The following is a 22,211-nucleotide window of genomic DNA, read 5'->3' as shown; positions in this document are numbered from 1 at the left end:
AAGTATTTCATCCAGACTACAATGAGCATCGAGAAGTCCTAATGAAGACAGTGAAGGATGGACGGGTATCCATCACAAGGGGTTGGCCTAGAGTCATGCGCGCCTTACGCATGGGGGCACAATATGGGCATTCCGCTTCACCTTCTCCAGCAACCAGAAATGTCTTTCGCCTCTCTCTTTACAGTCTTTAGTATAACCGTGGTTCATCATTCTTTACTTGGTGCTTCTGTAGTTCTTTAGTGTATGTACCTGTGCATCGAATTATGGATTCGTGGTTGAACCTATATTTGTAAACATGGTTCGATATGAAATAAGTGATTGCCTACTTTCAAATTCAAAACATGTGATTTTTAAATTAGGGATTAATTGGATTAATTATGCATTAATTAGGGATTACACTGCACACGATTTGCGAAAGCGAGACATGTGCGATATACATGGAGATCAGGAACGTTTCTAGGATCCACTACGTGTGCGATCAATCTCCACTGCACACACGACTTTCTCTTGAAAACTGTTTGCGTTAGGCCACCTTGCGCAAACGTTTACCATATAAAAAGTGTGTGTGATGGACAATATTTGCCACACAGTTTCTTCCACACACCATGTGATACATTCAATAACACAAATGATTTAACGAGAAAAATTGTGTGTGATGTACCTATGAACATAAACGTTTTCCTTGGAGCGACTGTGTGGGATGTACATACGAACGAAAACGTTTAGCGGGGACTGACTGTGTGGGATGTACTTGCGACCGGAAACAATTTCGCCGTGTAATTGTATTTTTTAGCTCTACCATACATATTTACGTATTTGAGCCCTCGCCGGTCGCACACGTTCTTATTTTGCCGAGCCTGTGTGCCAGGAAGGCATATCTCCGACAGTTTCTGGGTCATGTGGGAAGGACCCCCTATCGCCCACACTCACTTGGCGACGGTTCCAAATGTCATCGTGGAAAGGGGTTAAAAACCGTTTATTTAGGACCGACGCGCACCAGTGTATACCGGATGGTGGTGAGGGAGGACTGGTGCCGCCCATCCACGCCTTCACGGCGCTGTCGGCGACCACTGGACCTCCGACCAGGTCGCCCTGCCTGCCCGTGCGCCATCCTCATCGGATCCGGCGAGATCTGCCTGCAATCCTTGCTGCCGTCTCCTTCCGAGCTGCATGAGTCTCCGGCCCCTGTTGCTCCCGGACGTCCCCGCCTCTTGCCCGTGCATCATCCTTGTTGAATCCGGCTAGAATTCTTGCTGCCGTCGCCCTCTCAGCCGCCCAAAGTCTTCGCCGCCGCGGGATCTAGCTCCCTCGGTTCTGAAACAAAGGCCTAATTGCAAAAAAAAAACCCGTGGACGCAGAGGGGTTGCTCTTGAGCGTCTGATCAAGAGCGAGGACGCTTGCACGCAATAGGTCGGCTGAAAGTAAGTTTCCTTTATACTAACTTTGTATACTAACTTAGTTACTCCCAATTTTTTTCTCAAAAGTTAAACGAACACAACATTCTGGCCCAGTTTCAGTTGTCCAGCGGGCCGTTTCTCACCGATCGAGTCGTATATAGCCCAAGTCCCACACGAACATCAATCTCGAGCCCGCAGTCGCACCCGCCCCCGCCCCCGCAGCCGCCATCGACCAAGAGCGGCGGCGACCGGTCGGCGGGCGACTCGGTTCCCCTGATCCCCTCCGGTATGGACGGCCAGGCTTCACACCCCGTCGCCGTCGCACCCGAATCCCTGCCGCAGCCACCTCCGCATCTGGAGACGGAGGCGGAGGATGACCCCGTCGTCGTCCCCGACGCCTCCGATGCCGCTTCTTCGGAGCCTTCCAAGGTCGGCGCCCTTTCGACGTCGCCTCTTATTAAGGCGGAGGACGACCCGGTCGTCGTCCCCGACTCCGTCGAACTCGCTTCTTCGGAGGCCTCCGTGGTTAGCGCAGGTGGTGTAGTGCCGCCGCCACCGCCGTCGCGGCCTCTTGATGCGGAGGAGGATTCCCTCATCGTCCCCGACACTTCCGAGGCCGTTCCTTCGGAGGCCACCAATGTTGGCACAGGTAGCGTGGTGCCCCTGTTACCATCTCCACCTCTTGAGGCGGAGGACGACCCCCTCATCGTCCCCGTTATTGATGCCTCTTCGGAGGCCTCCGACGTGGTTACCTCTGGTGTCGTGCTTACGGACGAGCTCCGTGACAAGATAGTTAAACAGGTATACCAATGGTAGCCCGGTCTTTGATACTTGGTTCGCGTGAGAATGCTGAGTATCGTGTTCTCTTTAGTTAGCACTTAGCACCCTTCATATAGATATATAAATGCATCCTCTTGTAGTTCGTGTCACAGGAATCTTATAATCCTGTATTCGTGCAAACAAATGATATTCTGAATGCTGTGCTTGTTAGAAGGTAACATGTTCCAAATTTGCAGGTGGAGTACTACTTCAGTGATGAGAATCTTCCCACAGATGAGTTTATGTTGAAATTTGTGATGAAGAACAAGGAGGGCCTTGGTAATGGTAAGTAGTGTGCCATTGCCTTAGGACATACATGTAATGAAAACACTCTGTACCACGGTGCTCAGGAGTTGACATATTCTAGTTCCTAGTTGTGTTAGGTTTGTTTATGAGACAATAGGCATGTAAAATGGATGAACTATTCTGGCTGTTTTCAACTGCTTACAACGAGTGTTTTTATTCTAACGTCACCATTATATTTGTCAACCACGTTATTTGAACTTGTATTAGAAACAAGCTTTTGTTGTTCATCTGTTTTTGTGGAACATTTTTGCCCTAGAAGGCTAGAATTTGCTGCATTTTCAGCAGTACATGTTCAATTTGAAGGCCTTTTTCGGCATCTATTTTTGTGCAACATTTTTGCATGCCAACACATCATGGTGCATGGTCTAGCTCTGCAAACTCAGTCCTCAGGATTACTGCCTTTGTAAACATGATGTTTTGCTCTTGCCCTAGCTTTGTTATGTCTAGTGGAATGGAGATGAAAATGATGAAATGTGACAGGTACTTATGATGAGGCTTTTACATGGGTACTCATGGTGCAGCTTTGTTTAGTTGTGCCGAGAAGCTGGTCTAGACCTCTGTGAATATTGCATATACTTTGTTCTGATTCACTCCATTCTATTCAAACAAGTAGAGATCATGGGTGGTGTCCTGTGGAATAACTATTGGGCTTCATTGTTTATTTCTGTTTCTTTAAGATCTATGCATAGCATCTTGTCAGTTCCCTTTGATGGTTTCTGTTAATTTGCCTTGCTTTTGGTTTGATTTGGGAGTTTGGGACCATGAAGATAAATACATCTGATCCTGTGGTTGACAGATGTTGCCTGGTCTTCCACCACGGTAGCTCTGTCAAGATTATCTCCCCAGGAATATGATATGTACCTTACTCATCTGAGTTGTCCCTTAGCCTACAATGAAGCAGCTTTTTGACCTAGGTCTGGCATGTCTGGACCCAGTGCACGCAGGAACAAAAAAATTTACTTACCGAAATTTAGCTCCATAATTTCGTTAAGATGGATTGGTTTTTTCTTTTATTGGTATTGTTCTGTGTGTGATGGTGGCCGAGTCGCATTTTCAAATTTCACACGAAGCAACATAAGGTGAATGGTTAATGAATATCGTACTCCCTTAAACATAAATAAATAAATGAAGATCTTACAAAGTACAAGAAAATATGCAATTTGCATAGGCATAATTTGTGGAATATTATGATGCGAGGACTGAACCAAATAGTTCCTTTGAAATGAAATATGAAAACATATGTGATCTCTAGTTACAAAGTAACCAAACAGAATGGCAGAAATACTGCACTTTCTTTTGCCAGGCACGGAGTTGCTTTTGTTTTTAGACATATACATCATATATGTTTGATATTTGCTGGAACATGATTGATCTATGATATTTGCTGGAATTTTGTATGCACACACTATACTAAATAACACTTATGAAGTAACCTAAAGCCCTAAACAGCATTCCATTAAGCACCCATTTGGATGTAAACTATGTTTTATTTAGTTTTTCTTTTGGTTCTACGTTTGTGGATTTCTATTGTGCTGTGTTTTTTCAATATTTAGTGTTGCTCGGCAGTTATTGTACTTCAGCCCATATTTAATAGATGTGCATCATGGTTTGATTTGGATGAACATTTCATATAGTGTGTCATAGAAATGTAGAATGCTCTCTTCTAATGGTGTGTTATTCTTTACAATAGTTCCGCTTGGAGTTATTGCATCATTCAGGAAAATGAAGAAACTTGTTCAGGACCACTCGACAATTGAAGCTGCCCTTAGGACATCATCCAAGCTGGTAATATTTTGCTCTTTTGTTCTCTTTGCTGGCACTTTGGAGATCATACAGATGGAAATACGTGCGGGCTACTTGATATGCACTTGTAATTGTCATCTTGTCTTATTAGGTTGTGAGCTCTAATGGGAAAAGGGTCAGAAGGTTACATCCCTTACCATGCAATGAATTGAAAGACGTGAAGGTGAATTTCTGATTCCTTCCATACTGGAATGTTTAACTTTATCCTCTTTAACAATGTTTTAACTTTTAACTTAAAACCATTTTTCAGAAAAGGACTGTTGTGGTGGAAAATCTACCTCTGGATTTCGCCCTGGAGAGTGTACAGGAGAAATTTGGATCAGTTGGCAAGTATGTTAGCTGGACACTTGTAGTAGTCTGTGCTTGTATTGCAGTTGGTAATTTTTGGTGTGACATTCTGAAAGCAGTTAATAACTAATGCTACATCATTCTGAAACTGAACTTTATCATTTTATGTACCAGGATTATGAAGATAACCATCCATGATCCACATGCAGTTGGTGAATCTGCAGCATCGAAGAAGCCTGACTTCATGTTGAGTAATAAGGTATGCTCTTACTGATAATTTATGGCTGTTGTTGATTTTATACCTGTCAATACATAGCTCTTCACATTTTTTATTAACCTGTATTTACCAATTACCACTCTATTGTAACTAGTTATTCAATGGAAATATATATGCATTCTGTTTAATTAAGTAATAACTTCATTTGTCTCTACATATTAAGAAAATTATCTTTAGTGCTGAATCAAGTAACTTGAGGGTTGTGCAGGTACATGCCATTGTTGAGTATGAAGCAGTGGAGGCAGCTGAGAAGGCTGTAAGTTATTCATCTCTTATTCAATGACCCATTCGGTGCTAATCGAAGAGCTATACATCTAGTATAATTACCTTCTTTTTAAGATGTTTTGAAAATTTTATTATATTAGGTGGCAACCTTAAACGATGAGAGGAACTGGAGAACTGGGATGAGAGTCATACTCCTGGCTAAACGAAGTGTAGTGGGATCAGGAAAGAATATCCAGTCTTCAAAAGAAAATCATGGCACATGTTTGAGAAAGAACAACGAGGGCCAGTTTTCAAAAGAAGTACAGCAGTCGGTATCAGAAAAAAATGGTGGTGCTGATTCAGGAGAGGTTGCTTCAGATAAGGAGAATGTGAACTCTGATGTTAACCATGAGGTCTGAATTTTTCAATACTTATTCCTTTCCTGCTCTGTTGTATGATTGAAGGTTTAGTTTCCTGTATTTTAGTGCATCATTTGTTGCCTGCGTACTTCCATGCTGATAGTCTGGTCCTTTTTTCTTGTACTGTGCACATGCTGCAAACTAGAACTATATATGCATAGTTTCAGAAGAAAGCTGATACCCTGTTGTCCACATCTACAGGAAGTGCGCCAACACCAAAGGGCAAATGCTAGCGGTGGTCGAAAAGGCAGATACAGAAGCCAAGGAAAAGGTCTGAGTGGACAAGGTATTCTACTTAATTGTCACCTACTAAAATTTTGGATCTGACTATGGTTTGTACTTCTGTAGTTATAGAACAACATCCGTTTGTATGTCCATTTGAACACATAAGTTGAGTTTATTCCCAAATCAACACATAAGAGAAGCTCGATGGTAAACATGTTAATCTCCGTAAGGGAAGCTGGATTGATCTTTTTATGTCTGCTAAATGCGCACCTAGTCCATGTAACAATGTCGTGTCATCTGTTTCCCCAGCTAGGCCTTTCCATCTTGAGGATTAACGTGGGAATTTCTGTTGGGCTTAAATTTGTGGATACAACCATTGCTTTAGCATGCTTATCCTTTGCATGAGCCAAACTACCCTGATTATCCTTGCATGCACATTCTTGATAACCAAACAGACACGCGGAAGGCAAACCTCATAAGCCTTTGTGCTTTTACACCCTTGACTCTAATTTCCTCATTTATGTTACATAAATATCACTAGAGTCTACAGGACACACGCACTTCTAACATTTTCAATATCCATATAAGGGCATGGCTCATCCCCTACTATTCCTGGTTCTGACTCTGCAAACAAGCCTATTTCTGGGCCAAGAATGCCGGATGGAACAAGGGGCTTCACAATGGGGCGCGGGAGATCGCTTCCACTTCCGAAAGCCGAGAAGGCCCAGAAGACTGAGGAATAGAACTTCATACAAATGGGTAGTGCTTTTTCATGCCACTTTGTAAGGATGTAAGCATAACCATGCTTCTATGCTACATTTCCTTTATGACTTGTACACGGAAAAGCCCCCCGTTGCCTTTTTTGAAATAACTGTCACTTCAGTTGGAGATCTCACACGTGGCTGGTCCTTTACCACCTTACTAGTATAGTACTACTATGTATATTTGTGACAAGCTGAAACCTGGTTTGATGACTGCCAAAGCTTTGCCGGTTGTCATATGCTTTGGCTTGGAAATGTCTGCTTAGGCTATTTATGTCGATCTGGTTGTGCATATTTGAATCGCAAAAAGGAGAGGAAGTTATTAAGGGGCTTTGCGCTCTGGTGTTGTATTGTTGCTGCTGAATGCTGACTGGATAAGTGTTGCGCCAACAATAATGAATGGAGATCGAGATCACATCCTGCAGCTTGGTCTTTCTTTGATTTGGGCCAATTCTGCTGCTTGGTCCTGCGCTAAGGGCCTACCACGTTGGGAACCTGCTGTGTTGCTCATCGTTGGGCCCTTGCCGCCTCAGCGTTCTTGTGCGTTGTGTCGATTCCAGTCTTGACTAGTCAAGAAAGGGCCAGTAGTTTTTTTGCAAGTAGTCACACTACGGTTGATATTTGTACTTGCTGCTGTTCTACCTTTTTGTACGGCTTTTTTTTGAAAATCGAGGCAAAAAGGCTTGCCTCATATATTAATTATAAGCAGAGAGCAGAGTTTGTTACAGTAGACACCCCCCCCCCCCTACACGGCATGAAGGATTACTCACGTAAAATAATAGACCCTAATTTTTTTCTCCGGCGGTGACCCAAAGATTTACCTCGTTGGTAATGATAGTGAGCAAAATTGGCGGTGGGGCGCTCTTATGCCGGAAGACCCGAGCATTTCTTTCATTCCAGATGATCGAAGTCACGAGCATGGTCAAGGAGGCCATCGCCTTTCTATCGGGGACTTCTGTGTCGGTCACACTTTCCCACCAAGTTTTGACGGAAACATTCAAATGCCACAAGGAGGTGTCCATTTGCTCAACCCGTAACTTCTCAATGACCATCTTCCAAAGCCAAATGGTGTAGCGGCACTTGAAGAAAAGGTAGGGTCCGCTCTCTTGCTCCCTTCTACAAAGAGGACAAAGACCACAATTTGGACATCCCTGCTTGGTAAGCCTGTCGGCTGTCCAGATTCTATCTTGGGTATCCAACCAAGCAAAGAACTTTGCCTTTGGCGACGTCCAGACCTTCCAAATCATGTGCTCCATGGGAGAGAGGACCAACCCAAGAAATTGTGCTTTATAGGTGGAGGCTGCAGTGTAGTGTCCATCGGCCTTGCGCTTCCATATAATAGTATCCTCGGCAAGCTCATCAAGATGGAAGTTATGTAGGAGCGTCCAAAGGGTGAAGAATTGCCGCATGTGCTCGATGGAGATGACCGTGGAGGGGTTGATCTTGAGAATCCAAGCATTGTTTTTTAGGGCCTCCCGCACCTTCCAATTTTTTTCCTCATGGAAGCCTCAAAGATTAGGGGAGCAACATCCTTTGGTTTGGTTCCATGTAGCCAAGGGGAGTCCCAGAAAGGTGTTTTCGCCCCATTCCCGACGGTAATGGTGGTCGAGGCGTAGAAGAAGTATAGGCCCTCCTCGTCACATGGGTTGCCCAAACCGACCCACATCTTGTTTGGCTCCGTCCATTCGAACCATGGCCATCTCAATCGCATGGCGCGAGCAAACTTGTCGGTGTTGAGAACCCCAAAGCCACCATACTCCCGCGGGCGGCAAACGATTTTCCAATTTACTTTGCACTTTGCACCCGTGGTTCTATCTGTCCCAGACCAAAGGAAAGCTCGTTCTATCTTGTTCACATTTTGCAAGGTGCTCTGTGGGACGACCAACGAAGTGATAAAGTAGACCGCGAGAGAGGAGATGACAGATTTTACTAGAGCTGTACGCCTAATGGTTGTTATGTTTTGCACTTCATAAGTAGCCAACTTGCTCGCAAACAAGAAATTGGAAGTCCGTCTTCTTCAGTTGCCAGACAGATAGGGGAAAACCCAAGTACGGCTTAAAAAAAGGGATCTTCCGATTTTCTATAGGTGGAAGATCCATTAGTCTCGCGCGAACTTTTTCCGACCAGTATGAAGTTGGCATTATTGTCTGGAGATGCCAGTTTGTTTAGATATTCAAGGCGGTCAGCTTACCGGAGCTCGTTTCGTGGACGAAGTAGAAGGCGGCATTTCAGCCATCCGTGGCTGGCACCATGTTGGATCTCGGGCGACCACACTCCGGGATGGTAAAAAAGCAGCAGCTGGTGCCACGAGGCCGCAAAATGATTCGCCGTTGCGGTGGCACCCATCTCCCTCTCGCCCATGTCGCGCGCCGTGGCAGGGCATGCAAGGGGCCGGCACGGTGGCAGGACCGCTCCTTGCCGGCACGCCCAGCAGGAGCATGACCCAAACATGTAGGCACTGCTCCATAGTCATACCTAATTACATTGATCTAAGAGCATGGTTAATAATACAACCAACTGCTGGCTATAATGGCTATAAGATATTGCTATATCATCTTTAGCTAACACATAGTCACTCATACAACAAAGTTAGCTAAGGTAGTTATAAGATTATTACTTCCTTCGTTCTTATTTGCTCCGCATGTTAGATTTAACTGAGGTCAAACTTTGTAAAGTTTGATCAAGTTTATAGAAAACAATAAAAACATTTATTATAACAAATCTATATGATGTGAAAGTACATTCAATAATGAATCTATTTGTTATTGTATATGTTAATATTTTTGTATAGAAACTTTGTCAAAATTTATAAAGCTTGACTTTGATCAAAGCTAATACGTGAACTAAATAAAAACAGAGGGAATAGTACCTTTTCTCATCTTCTCTCTATCTCTTTCTTTATATTTATTGCATCTGTATGGAAGTACGCATATAGTCAGTCTCTTGCATGAAAATCCACCCCTTTAGGCAAAATCGCATGTCACCCTTCTTCATATAGGCAAAATTACCATACAAGCAGGCTATAAGTCTGCTATTGTACTTGGTCTAACTATTCGACGGAATGCACGCTAGAGTGGGCGAATTTTGTTGCCAATTTTGGTTTCTGAAACAATCGTCCAAAGAAAAATGAACGAACGCATGTGCTTCACCAGCAAAATCAAGCCGGACCTAAAAGGTTTATCCACCCTCTCTGTAGATTTAGGCACCAGTCCCACGTGGTAGACGACATGTACGTACACCGGTAGGCTCGTGTCTACACTCCACGGTGCTATCTACTCTCTCGCTAGCCACTAGCCACTCTACCGTGGTACCAACAGAAACAGTACGGACCAACGGACCTTCACTATACTGGGATCTAACACGGCACGGCGGCTGCTGCTGGGTTGAGCAGTCCAGGAGCCGAGGACACGGGCTGTTTTCTCCCCACTCCTTCCTCGTGTTTCACCTTTGCACCGGATCAACCATGGTCATTTTTCTTTTCGAAAAGGATCAATCATGGTCATGCTTTCTAGAATTCTAGTACAGCTGCAAACTGTGGAATCGATGTGGACCGAGCTCTCTTGCAGCGTCTCGGGCGGCTGAACCCGGCCGGCCAGCTAAAGCTGCCACACTGATCATCAATGGTGAACAGGCCGACCCTTGGAACTAGTAGGCGACGTGGTCAGTCGGTCAGCCCCATGTCTGCACGGGAAGCACAACAACTTAGTCGATGGAGACTGCCGCAGACCATCTGCTTGAGCACAACATGTCACATATCCCACATATATCGGTATGGAGAAGAACAAACGCCAATTACAACTTTTCTCGAGTATGTATGTCTGGGAAATGGATCTCAGATGTGTATGTATACGTGCTATGGATAGATGCTACGTGGATCATAAATTCCCAATTGAGGTTTAGCTATGCCATTTATAGATTCCATTTTAGATTTGCAATTGGGCGGGGAGGCATTACTAGAAAAAGGCTAATTAGTGGCACACCTATTTTTGCCATTAATGACGCACTATAGATGCGCCAGTAGTAACAAATAGTAATGGCGGGTCACTATGGCTTAATCTCGGGTCAATATGCTTAATCTCAAGTTAAATCGCATTTGAGCACGCTTAACTTCGCAGTTCTATCCAACCCCAGCACCAACTCACTTAACAGGCACTTGTTAATATATCTATCATATCAATCATATTAAACCTTGTTGATGTCTAGGACTTTGTTCATGTTCATAAGTGTGATGAAATTTTGAAAAAAATATTTCAAACTTCCTGGTCATATTATGTATCATATTTTGAAAAAAAAATTCAAAAATAAAATAAAATTTGGAACCAATTTTTTCTTCTGTTACTAGTGGTGCACCTAGCAAATGGTGCGCCACTACTAAGTTTGAATTTTTTTCATCCCCCCCTCTATATCTTAAAAGCCCCGTATCTTTCGTTCTGTTAGGTTTTTGAGGATTCTGAAATTCAGATGTAACTTTTTGAGTAGATGATTTTTCATATAAAAAAACTTTTTAATCCGAGTTCGTATGCATAAGTTATGCCCATTTTACTAAATCCAGAGAGATTTTGCAAATAAAGTCGAAATTCATATTTGTAAATTTTCCCAACAACTAGACCACATATCACATGGGAAACTTATTTTCTTTTATTTTTTATATTTCCATCATTTTCTTTTATTTTTTCTAAAACTAAAAAGGCGGTTGGGGGGGGGGTGCAAAGAATGTTAGTAATGACGCACCACCTAACAATACGCCATTAGTAACCCTGGTTAATAATGGTGCACCTGTTACGTGGTGCGCCATTACTAGTTTTGCAAAAAAAATAAAAAAAATAATTGTTATTAGTGGCGCACCGTGGTTGTGGTGCGCCATTACTAGTTTTGAAAAAATAAATAAAAAAATGTTAGTAATGGCGCACAGAGTGTGTGGTGCACCATTAGTAGTTAAAACTAATAATGGCGCACTATGCCCTGGTGCGCCATTACTAGTTTTGGAAAAAAAATTGTTAGTAGTGCCGCACCGTGAGTGTGGTGTGTCATTAGTGATATGAACATTAATGACGTACCTACACATGGTGCGTGGCGCATCACATATGTGGTGCGACATTAATGTTCATATTAGCTATAGCCCTTTTCCTAGTAGTGAGGACCTCATCTACCTATGCATTAATCTCCGAGAACTTCCGAAGGGGCAGCCTATCGTCCCTAGTAGGCTAGTGGCGATGAACATGAGTGGATTGGATGCACGGAGCGACACATTAAGACGGCGTGGGGTGGTATTGGACGAGAGGTAGGAGAAGCCATGATTTGCTGAGAGTAGATTGAGAGTGAAATCATCTGGTTTGAATGTAGAGGAGATTCGTTCATAACTAGTAATTGCTAGCTCTAACGCAGATGATGGTATGGAGTGTCATAACAAACAACATATGGTAAACCATCTGTTGCTATGTTGGGCGACATATCGAAAGGCGTGAAGCAATGTTGCATCTATCGGTTGGGACCAGGTGGGGTGAAGGGGAGGTGACATGAAGATCGCGAGCACTAACTAAACTTTAATGGTAAAGATAAAGACATCAGTAGATTTTTTGAAATCTTAAATTCCTACAATTTTTCATCTATAATAACTCTAACTAATTTTTTTTTTGACAAATTCAATGCACGTGTCGAAGACTAGTAACGTGCACTTGCAAGTTGAATCTTTATGTGTTAGTAATGGCTAGTAACATGCGCCACCTACAAGCTGAATCTTTGTGCTTCCTGCAAGAAATACACCACCGGTAGATTGTGAGTTAAGTATGAGATCTAGAGGCATTAAGTTGTGCATGTTTTTGTTTATTTTGAGTGGATTTGTGTACGTTGATCCTATAGAAAATACCGAATCTCTCTATATAAAAACCAACCCGCGAATGGACTAACACACTCAAATCTTTAGTTGTCAACTAGAGAGTGGATAAGAGGATGTGGGAGTATAGCGTTGTCAGAGATACGGTCACTTCACTACGAATGGGATGCATCAGAAATTCGATTTGAACGACAGATGATGAGCGATCGAGTTTGCAAGTTTGAAATGTTACGATAAGTTATTTGGTTCCTCTGACAACATTTTGACCGTTCTTCTTCTTCATTTCCAGGAGGTCTTTCGTTCTAGACTTCTAGTAGATTTATAGCCAGACAACATACTTTGTGTTGCGTTCTTTTAAGAGCGGAATTGTTTTCCCTTTTATTCTCCTTTTTCAATAGTACCATGTGCATCTAAGTGTAAGGCCACACCATAGTGAGATGTTGCAACACCACCACGTGTGCTCTGCCATAGTCATATGCTTTTTTGGGGTATTTAATTATAGAAATGTAAATCCACATTTTCACACCCATATCCTTTACCATTGATCCTGTACGTGTGGCACAAAACATGCACCTCTATATGTTTTTGATCAACCACGTAATTTGTAGATAACTCAACGACTCTTGTGCGACATAGCCCTGGACGATGACACACCACAAGTGTATGGGGTTTGATTATAGAATTTTTTTTGAAATTAAGAGTGTCAAATCCAACAAGGTGCAGATGATATTAGCTTGTGGAAAATAGTTAGCATCTATTGCGAACGTTGAATAAAGAGACGGTAGTATTTTTGATGGTTCAGATGATTACAAGAATGAAATCACAATAAGTAGACTCGAGGACGATGCCCCTTTATTGACGCATCGTAGTGCTTGAACCCTTCTCATTCAAGGTGGGCCCTTCTCCTGCGAAGGAACACTCCTAATATGGATGCCCCTCAACCATGCACCGTCGCCTCATGATACTTCTCCTGCCTGCCACCTCTCTCCTCCTTGTTGTATAATTATCCACTGATATGTCACTTGTGTTCTCCGACGTACTCAACTTCTTAAGGTATATTGTAACCCGATATTTTGCAAGTGCACATGACTAGTTAACCTAAGATAAGTCAGAGAAAATACATATATTTTGTACAGATTGTTTTCAACTTTTTAGGGTTATAGGTTGCCCTGATTTCATTTCATTGAAACCATGCAGAGTTAGAGGAAAACAACACACATGGGCGTAGCCAGGCCCCGGGCAATAAGGGACATGGTCTGGGGGCTGGAGCGTGGCTAGGAAGTCCTTTGTGTACTGTAGACAAGTGTCACTGTAGCAGCCATAATTACTGTAGCTAAGAAGGTTGGCCCGGGGCGTGGCCCAGACCTTGCTATTCCACTGACAACACACACAAGGACTATCTATTGTTCAGTCAACTTTCAAATAGTCATTTTTCAGTTAAGACCGTCTCGTCCTTTTTTCCTTGCACGTGATTGTCAGCGTTGATTTAGGAGGGAAAAAATTCAAAAGTCTAACAAACCGCAAAACAGGGGAAGTGTCTTACGACAACGTCTACTATCATATTTAAGTTTCATGCTCCGACATTCGAAACTTTCTATAGATGTATGCCTTGATGGTCATTAGAACTAACTGAGGGTGTGTTTGGTTGAAGGCCAGGTATGGATGGGTTCTCATCCTCCAATCTTTTTGGGTTGAGAACAGTCAAGCCATGTATTTGACTGTATGCAAGAGATGATTCATTTGAGATGAGACCACGGGCTAGAACCACAGCCTCTTCACATGGCCATCCATGCAAAGGGTGGCAGCTTCATCTGACGGATTTTAGCGGGTCCGGAATCTTTGAGGTATATTCTATATAGTTGACCGAGACAACACGTTAGCTTTGTAACCGAACACCAGAAAATGGACGATCCCAACCCGTCCCTCTCTCTCGTTTCAACTGAACACACCCCAAGGCCATGTCCAGCGCAGGTGCCTGTGCACCGGTGCTAGATGCGCCGCATCTCAAAAATTTTGTTGCCTCCCAACGCAGAGTGCTTTTTACGGGGGTGCTAGCTGGGCTTTTTTTCTTCTTCTTTTGTGTAGCTCGAACAGAGACTTCATACAAATCCGCTTGCCGTGTAAACCACTGCGACACAGACCATCTCATGTCCAATTCGCAGTGCGACAGTTAAAGACGTAGACAACAGAGACTAAACTTAAACATTAATTCGCAAAAAATCCTACAGTCCATTTATTGGGTCGAATCAACGACCTCCTACAACTGAATTTTTCGAAATTATGAATATTTTCTTCAAAATAAAAACATTTTTCGAATTTTCGTACAATTTTTGTAAAACAGGAACATTTTAATGATGTGAATTTTTTTGAAAAAAGGGAACATTTCTTGAATTTGTGAACATTATTTGAAGCTTCCAGAACATTTTTTGAATTTGTGAACAAAATTGAAAAACATGAACTATTATTGAATTTGTGAACAAATTAGGAAAGCTGGAACATTTTTTTCAATTCCCAAACATTTTTTGAATCTTGAGAACAAATTTGAAACACAGAACAATTTTGAAAAATCCTGAACAAATTTGGAAGCGCAAACATTTTTTTAAAGTACGAAATTTTTTTGAATTTTGAGAACATATTTTGAAACGAAGAACAATTTTGAAAAATTCGGAACACATTTGGAAGCGCGAACAATTTTTGAATGTGTGAACAAAAACTTGAAATCCGGTCTAAATTTTGAAAGATTTGTACCTTTTTGTGTAACGAGAACAGATTTTGAATTTTTAGAACATTTTTTGGAAACACGAACATAATTTAAAATTTTTCAATTTTAAAAAAAAGATAAGAAAAGAAAAAGGAATAAAAAAGAAAATCGTAATTTTTTGTAAAACCACGAACAAGTTCTGAGAAAGAAAAATAAACTTGAAAAAGAAAATGAAACAAAAAATAAAAACGAAAAATATGAAAAAGAAATAGGAACGAAAAAAAAGAAATGAAAAAACAATAGAAAGCCGAAAAAGAACCAGAAGAAGCGATACAGGCAAAAAACCGGTTCAAGGAACCTTCTAGAAAGTTCCCAAAACTGGTTGGACGCAATATGTATTAGTGGGCGGCCCAGGTTTGTCGCTCGCTGCGCTGCCCTGTGCGGTAGCCCGATATTTTGCCGCAGCGAGCGGCGAATAGGGATTTCCCTCGTGCAATCCAGTCTATAGAAAAAACTTGGTTTTTTTCTCAAGTACCTGCCGTTGTACAGGGCCTAAGGCCTTGTACAGTGTTAGGTGCTTAGAAAAATAAATCAGGTTTTTTCTAAAGCACCGGTGCCTATTTCTACAGAAGAGACGCCTAAATAAGCATCTGCTTTGTACAAATAAGCACCGGTGCTTAAAAAAAATCTGATTTATTTTTTCAAACACCTGTCTTAAGCACCTTGCATTGTATAAGGCCTAAGAAAGCCTTGTGGCGCTCTCAAGCTGGAGTGACAATACGTGCAAATGCAACATGGCCAAGCCGCATGCATGCACGGAATAATTAGGTCGCTCCCATTAGAAGCAAATCGACCCTTGATCACGGCAAGCAGCACTAGCCATGCATCAATGCCGTCAAGTGGTGCGCGGTCCACATGCATGCCATCCTGCCGATTAATTCGGCACCCACACAGCTGGCACGTCCCACCCCACCCCGCGCTATAAAACGCTTCCCACTGAAATCATCACACCACACCGCACCACCCTGCCATGATCAACACACCACACACACCTGAACAACATTCTCCTCTCCTCTGCACACAAAGGAACGAGCAATATTCAGTATGGAGTGCATCGTGGAGCTGCAGCAGGAGCGGGAGCACTGCGTCACGGAGGTACCGGAGGTCGATGGCGCCGAGCTGCTCCTCGAGCTCCTGGACGCGTCGCTCGCCGCCGAGGAGGAGGAGGAGGCGGCGGCACTCGGCGGCAAGCACCACCAGCTCGGCTTCCCGGCCGAGGACGTCGGCGAAGGCTGGGTCGACGACGGCCTACAGGAGCTGAACTCGATCCACCCGCACCAGGAGGCGGGCTGCGAGGACTGCGGGCTCGACGGCATCGTAGTGTCCGGCTTCGACGGCTGCGGGTGCTCGCCGGGGCCGTACGTCCTGGACGACGTCGGCAACGCCGTGGGGTACTGGGCGGAGGAGATGGAGGGCGCCGGCTTTGGCTTCTTCAACGGCGACTGCGTGGGGGAGTGGTACTCGGACGGCATGGCCGTGGAGTGGGACGAAGGGAGAAGCTACTGCTCCTTCTACCCATCCTACGGCGCCGAGGCGTCCGCGGAGCAACCGTACATCAGTCCATTGTGGGAGTGAACGTAGTCTCTATCGTGACAAAAAAAATCTAGTAGTCTGGCTAGAAGTGTGTGAGAGACTTTTTTTTTTAGCTAGAAGTGTGTGAGAGACTTTTTTTTAGCTAGAAGTGCGTGTGAGCCCTTTTTTTTAGCTAGAAGAGTAGAAGTGTGTGTGAGCCTTTGTGCAAAAGTGTGTGAGCCTTTTTTATTGAGCCAAAAGTGTGTGTGAGCCGTGAACAGTGTCTCTATCTAGTAGATACCCGTGGGCCATGGTAGATTGGCCCGTGGGCTTTGCATGTCATGTCTGCATTTTGCGAATTTAGCACGACCTGAATTTGCTGAAGAGAGCATGAGGCCCTCAGGTTATCTGGGAAACAATGGCGTGCAGAGGGGCGCCGAGGATCTCCTCATCCAACAGTTCGTGGTGGCATCAGATGCTAAACAGATTATCAGAGACATCGAGCAAGGCAACTATGGAAAACATGCAGTCATCATTAGAGAGATTAATGATCATAGTACTTCTTTTTCTTGTGAATTTATTTTTGAAGGTCAAGGTAGCAATGTAGAAGCTCATGGTTTAGCTAGATATGCTTTGAATTTAGTTTCTAGGCATCATGTGTGGTTTGGCCAACCACATGACGATAACGTTATCCCACATTTTGTGGACTTTGATTAATAAAATTAGGCCTTACCCCTAGGAAAAAGGTGGACTAATTTAGTTCTGCTTGCGACCGTGTCAGAGTTATTTAATACTCCCTTTATAAAAAATATAAGAGCGTTTAAACAAATAAAGTACAGAGGGAGTAGATTGCTTATATCTGAAATGAGTATGAAACTGTTGATTGGTTGCTTATTTGTTTGCAGTTGACAGTTCTGTTATTTTCTTGGGCATGATTTTTTTCGAAACGGAGGCAAAAGATTTGCCCTATCCATTAAATAAGGAAAGAATAGAGTTTATAGTGTTTTACAAACACCCATAAAAGGCATGACAATTACTCAACTGACAACAAATTCCCTGGTTTCTTAGCACCCATGGTAACCCAAAGCTTGGCCTCCTCCAAGATGATGTTAAGGAGAATAGGCGGTGGCATGCTTTTGTGACGAAACACTCTAGCATTTCTTTCATTTCAAATGGTCGAAGAGACAAGCATGGTAAGGGAGGCCATGGCAATGCCAAATAGGATTGCTATTGTCGGTTCTCTTGTCCCACTACTCGTTGACGGTTTCGTCAAGGTGCCACGTATAGATATCCATGTGATATAAGCCACCCTTCTCGATGATGGCCCTCCAAAAGCCTAATCGTGTAGCAGCACTTGAAGAAAAGGTGAGCACATGTTTCTCGCTCCCTCTTGCAAAGAGGGCAAAGGTCACAATTTGGCCACCCGTGCCTCTCCAAGCGATCGGCGATCCAAATCCTATCTTGCAATGCCAACCCAAGCAAAGAATTTAACCTTGGGAGGAGCCCAAACCTTCCAAACATGCAGTCAATGGGAGAGAGGGTCAAGCCAAGGAATTGATCCTTGAATGCGGTGGCTGCCGTGTAAATTCCATCATTCGCATGTTTCCAAACAATTTCATCTTCGACTTGTTCATCAAGGTGGAAGTTATGCACAAGCATCCAAAGACTGAAAAGTTCCCGAATGTGGTCACCAGAGATAGCGGTGTTGTGGCAGATTTTGAGGATCCATTCATTCCCTCTAAAAGCCTCGTGCACCTTTCAATTCTTCCGTCTCGATGCCTCGTAGATTAGCTGCGCAAAGGGGCGTCCCAAAACGGCGTTCTTGCGCCATCACCCACGGTGATAGTGGTAGAGGCATAGAAAAACTCTAGGTCATCCTCGGTGCACGGGTTGCCAAAACACACCCAAAGTTTGTGGGGCTCCGTCCATTCATACCAAAGGCAACGTGGGCGCAAAGCACGTGCAAACTTGTCTGTATTGAGCACTCCTAAACCACTGTACTCCTTTGGTCTGCACACCACTTTCTAATTAACCTTGCAATTGGCTCCTGTTGTTTTATCCGTGTCGGACCAAAGGAAAGCCCTCTCAATTTTGTTTAGGTTATGAAGTGAGTTAGGCGGCACGATGAGAGGCGTGATAGAGTACACCGCTTGAGAGGAGATAACTGTCTTGACGAGGGCCACTACAAAGATAGGGCTGTGCACCAAATCATCGAATGGAAACTGTGAAGGTTGGAACCGGGGGGGGGGGGGGGGGGGGGGTAACTGTAAGTTTCATCGGCCCTCCAACCACATGGAACAAGTAAAAAGTTACAAAGTTAAGTGAAGCATCGTGACAAAAGGATAAAGCTAGTACAAAAAGAAGCATAAGCCCACATATACATTTACTGAGAAACAAAGGATTCAGAAGAATACATACAACAGTTCTGCTAAATCAGTACGAGGATACAAAGCAAGAGTTGTGCTTAGGTGGTTTCCCAAAAAACTTTCCTAAAAGATGATGGCTCCAAAACTAAACTGAAAACGGATCTACGTACACAAGATGCAATGCTACACACGGAATTTACAACGGAGGCACACTTCAGTTTTTTCTTCACAGTAAAAAACCCAAAACTGAAATCGATATGCAAAGAATGATACACAGGTCAATGGACAAGAAAAAAGAAGAACAAGAGAAAAAAAAAAGGCATGGACGGTTTCATTCATGCATTTCATGATGCCATGTTTCCCTTCCAGGTCAATGATGCAGCGGCGGGCTGCGCGGAAGGGACATGCGATGATCGCTCAGCTCATGAGCTCCTTCTCCGCGCGCACCGGGGGCGGCCCGCCGTGGTCGGAGGCCGCGCCCGCACCGGACGACATCCTGAGGTTCTGCTGCTGGTACACCTGCCGCAGCCTCTCGATCTCCTCCTTCAGCGCCTCTTGATGAGCTGCAGATCAAGACGATTTTGGTTATTCCTGACGAGTCATGCAGGATGGAATTGTGAGTTTTCTGACGGAGTAGGAAGGAGTACTGACCGTCCTTGAAAAGCTTGTCCTGCGCCAGAGCTGCGATCCGCTGCTTGAGGTGGCTGTTGCCGACGGTGAGGATCGTCCGCTGCTGATCCAGAAACGCCACCCGAGGAGACAGCACGGACACCTCGTTCTGCAGATCAAACCATCGAAACGTCACGTGAGATTACTTCAGATGACGCTAGTAGCTAGAGTAGTTAATTAGTTTTGACTGAAGACTTGTCAGATTAACTCCTGGGTTTGCCCCAAACATCCTCTCTTCTCTTTTTGTGATGTCTCCATGTGCACACCCAGCTTGTGATAGAATACACACACATACACAGCATATGCCCTTAACGTGCGGCGCATGCAAGTGGGTACAGTAGGGTTGTTAAATGCTACCAGTGCACTAGCGCTCACATCATTGCTTAAGACAATAATCAGATGTGGCACCACTCACTACTGGGTGGGGCCGGGAGGCGCCTGCGCCTGCATGTGCCGTACCACTCACTGGCCGTGTAATTGGAGCGGGAGAGGAGAGGGACCGCCACTCCGTGAGATGCGAGCACGCAGCGCCATGTGCATTTGGATCACGCGAGCCACCTTGGTTGGTAGGTACCGTACATCGCTGTGCGTACGCACGAGAGGGGAGCCTACTGATGATCGATCTCATTCATGATCCCACCCCACCCCACATGGGTTCTCCCCAACATCATTTTGCTACCTTGCGTGCCAGCCAGCCTGCACCTTCGATCTAACCCTCTAGTGCACGCGGCAATTGATACGTTTTGTGTCATTGTGTGTGCACGAGCGAAAACATCTGTATATGGGTACGTCGTGGCATGTCGTGCGTACACGCCAAATTAATGGGTACGCACGTATACATCGCCCTGCCCTGCGAGCGCGAGCGACGTGCACATTTTGTGACACAAAACCACACAAGGTCGAGTGTGCGCTAGCTCTTGCGCATGCATGCATGCATGCACGCACGCATGACAAGAGCGTACATGAGCTGCATGCATGCCGAAATTGTGCTTATGCCTTATGGCCGTGCCTACGGAATTTCCTTAGCATCACGTAGCTAGCGTACATAATCTATGATCTACTGCTACTCAGTTTTCTACTCTGCTTTCTTGCAAAGGGGTGTTGGGCGACAAAATTAAAGGTCGGAGGCATGCGTGAAGTAGAGTGAGTGGCGTACGTGTTGTCAGCTTTTTAAGTATAGCTCCTAGAACTGAGATCCATATATTTCGACTAGCCAACTCTTTTTTTGAGACAATTTGGACTAGCTAACTAGAATTGAGTAGCACTAGCTCGCCCTTTATTAAGCTCAGAAGTTATGAGTTTTGCACGTACTAGCTCATTAGACTGTTCTTAGCGAAGCAATTACTACTAAGCTAGCAGCAGGTGAGAGTATATGTACCTGCAGCGTTGTGACGCACCGCTCGAGCTCGGAGATGTACTGCAGCTTCCTCACCCGAGATCTCTGAGCCGACTGACGATTAGCCAGTATCCTGGAAACACATAATTCGGTCGGTCCATGGAGATCGAGCTTGATAATCAACACATTAATCAAGGAATCGCATCCATGCATGCATGCATTGGCATTGCGTGCGCACCTCTTGACCCTCTTGGGGTCGCGGATCGTCTCCGTGGACGAGGTCGGCGTGGCATGCCCCGGCCCCGGCTCCTCCGGGTTAGCATCGTCGTTGTGCCCGTCGTCGTACCGGTCCTTGCCGTGCTTGTCGCCGTCGCTGTCGCTCTTCTCGGACCCCGGGGCCGTGGACCCGCCCTCGTCGGGGAACATGGACATGAGCTGGTCGTCGTCGAGCCTGTCGAAGTCGCCGGCCCCGCCGCAGCCCCCCGGCGCCATCTCCACGAAGGCCACCGAGTCGCTGAGCGACCTGCGGTGCGCGCCCCGGCGCGCCGCCGCGAACTCGGCGAACTCGTCCGCCCACACCGCGGCGGGCGCGTGGCCGTGGTGCTCCACGCCGGCGCCGGGCCAGTGGTGCGCCCCGGTCGGGATCTTGGGCGGGAGCTGCGCCATTATGCCCGAGAGCGAACCCGGCAATGCGCAACAGCTAGCTAGCCGCTACCTCTCCTAGCCACGCCAAAGCTAGCTAGAGTTGCGTAATGCGGTGTGCCGGCGCGCGTAGAGCTTTGTTTTATACTGGCCGAGGCTGGCATAGAGAGTAGCCTTGGCTGCTACACTTGCTTGCGCCTTGTTGAGATGGGGGATGGAGATTGATGGGAATTGGAATCGGGGAGTCACATGGGACGAGACTTTTGGAACATGAGGACAGCCTGAGCCAGCTAGCTCGGCCGGAGGGGGTGGTGGTGGTGCGCGCGGGAAGGAAGGAAGGGAGGATGGATGGATGGATCGTCGAAGATGGTGGGGATGGACGGTTTTAAGCGGGGCGGTTTTTAGTAGGTGGGCAGGAATCCCCATCCACGTGCCGCTGTCGATCTATCCACCCGTCCGTCCGTCCATGGATCTCATTCTCCCATCATTGCCTCTTGCTAGCTCGCTGCCTGTGCATATATGGCGAGAGCTGCAAGTAGCCGTCGCTGTCGCCTAAAACGGGCCGGATGTCAGCAGCGGCTAGATCTGATCTG

General features: G+C 45.1%; 3 protein-coding genes across 3 annotated transcripts; 2 read left to right on the top strand and 1 right to left on the bottom strand.

The window, feature by feature from the left end:
- Nucleotides 1-1,579: 1,579 nt before the first annotated feature.
- LOC123062093 (la-related protein 6A) lies at nucleotides 1,580-6,791 on the top strand. Its single transcript, XM_044485434.1, has 10 exons — nucleotides 1,580-2,198; nucleotides 2,414-2,501; nucleotides 4,213-4,307; nucleotides 4,417-4,488; nucleotides 4,576-4,655; nucleotides 4,788-4,872; nucleotides 5,099-5,146; nucleotides 5,256-5,507; nucleotides 5,715-5,799; nucleotides 6,327-6,791. The coding sequence occupies exons 1-10, from the start codon at nucleotides 1,686-1,688 to the stop codon at nucleotides 6,479-6,481; spliced, it is 1,473 nt and encodes a 490-aa protein (XP_044341369.1). The 5' UTR covers nucleotides 1,580-1,685; the 3' UTR covers nucleotides 6,482-6,791.
- A 9,246-nt stretch (nucleotides 6,792-16,037) lies between these two features.
- LOC123058582 (uncharacterized) lies at nucleotides 16,038-16,947 on the top strand. Its single transcript, XM_044481289.1, has one exon. It carries the CDS (start codon nucleotides 16,138-16,140, stop codon nucleotides 16,666-16,668), a length of 531 nt encoding a protein of 176 aa, XP_044337224.1. The 5' UTR covers nucleotides 16,038-16,137; the 3' UTR covers nucleotides 16,669-16,947.
- A 2,040-nt stretch (nucleotides 16,948-18,987) lies between these two features.
- On the bottom strand, nucleotides 18,988-22,008 carry LOC123062092 (basic leucine zipper 6). The gene is made up of 4 exons (XM_044485433.1): nucleotides 21,215-22,008; nucleotides 21,019-21,109; nucleotides 19,623-19,749; nucleotides 18,988-19,534 (listed from the first exon to the last, which is right to left on the bottom strand). The coding sequence occupies exons 1-4, from the start codon at nucleotides 21,640-21,642 to the stop codon at nucleotides 19,389-19,391; spliced, it is 792 nt and encodes a 263-aa protein (XP_044341368.1). The 5' UTR covers nucleotides 21,643-22,008; the 3' UTR covers nucleotides 18,988-19,388.
- Between the last annotated feature and the right edge of the window lie 203 nt (nucleotides 22,009-22,211).

This window comes from Triticum aestivum, chromosome 3A (assembly GCF_018294505.1).
Source record: "Triticum aestivum cultivar Chinese Spring chromosome 3A, IWGSC CS RefSeq v2.1, whole genome shotgun sequence".
NCBI classification, from domain to species: domain Eukaryota; kingdom Viridiplantae; phylum Streptophyta; class Magnoliopsida; order Poales; family Poaceae; genus Triticum; species Triticum aestivum.
Note: the sequence above shows the minus strand (reverse complement) of the source record. Positions and strands in the feature narration are given on the sequence as shown.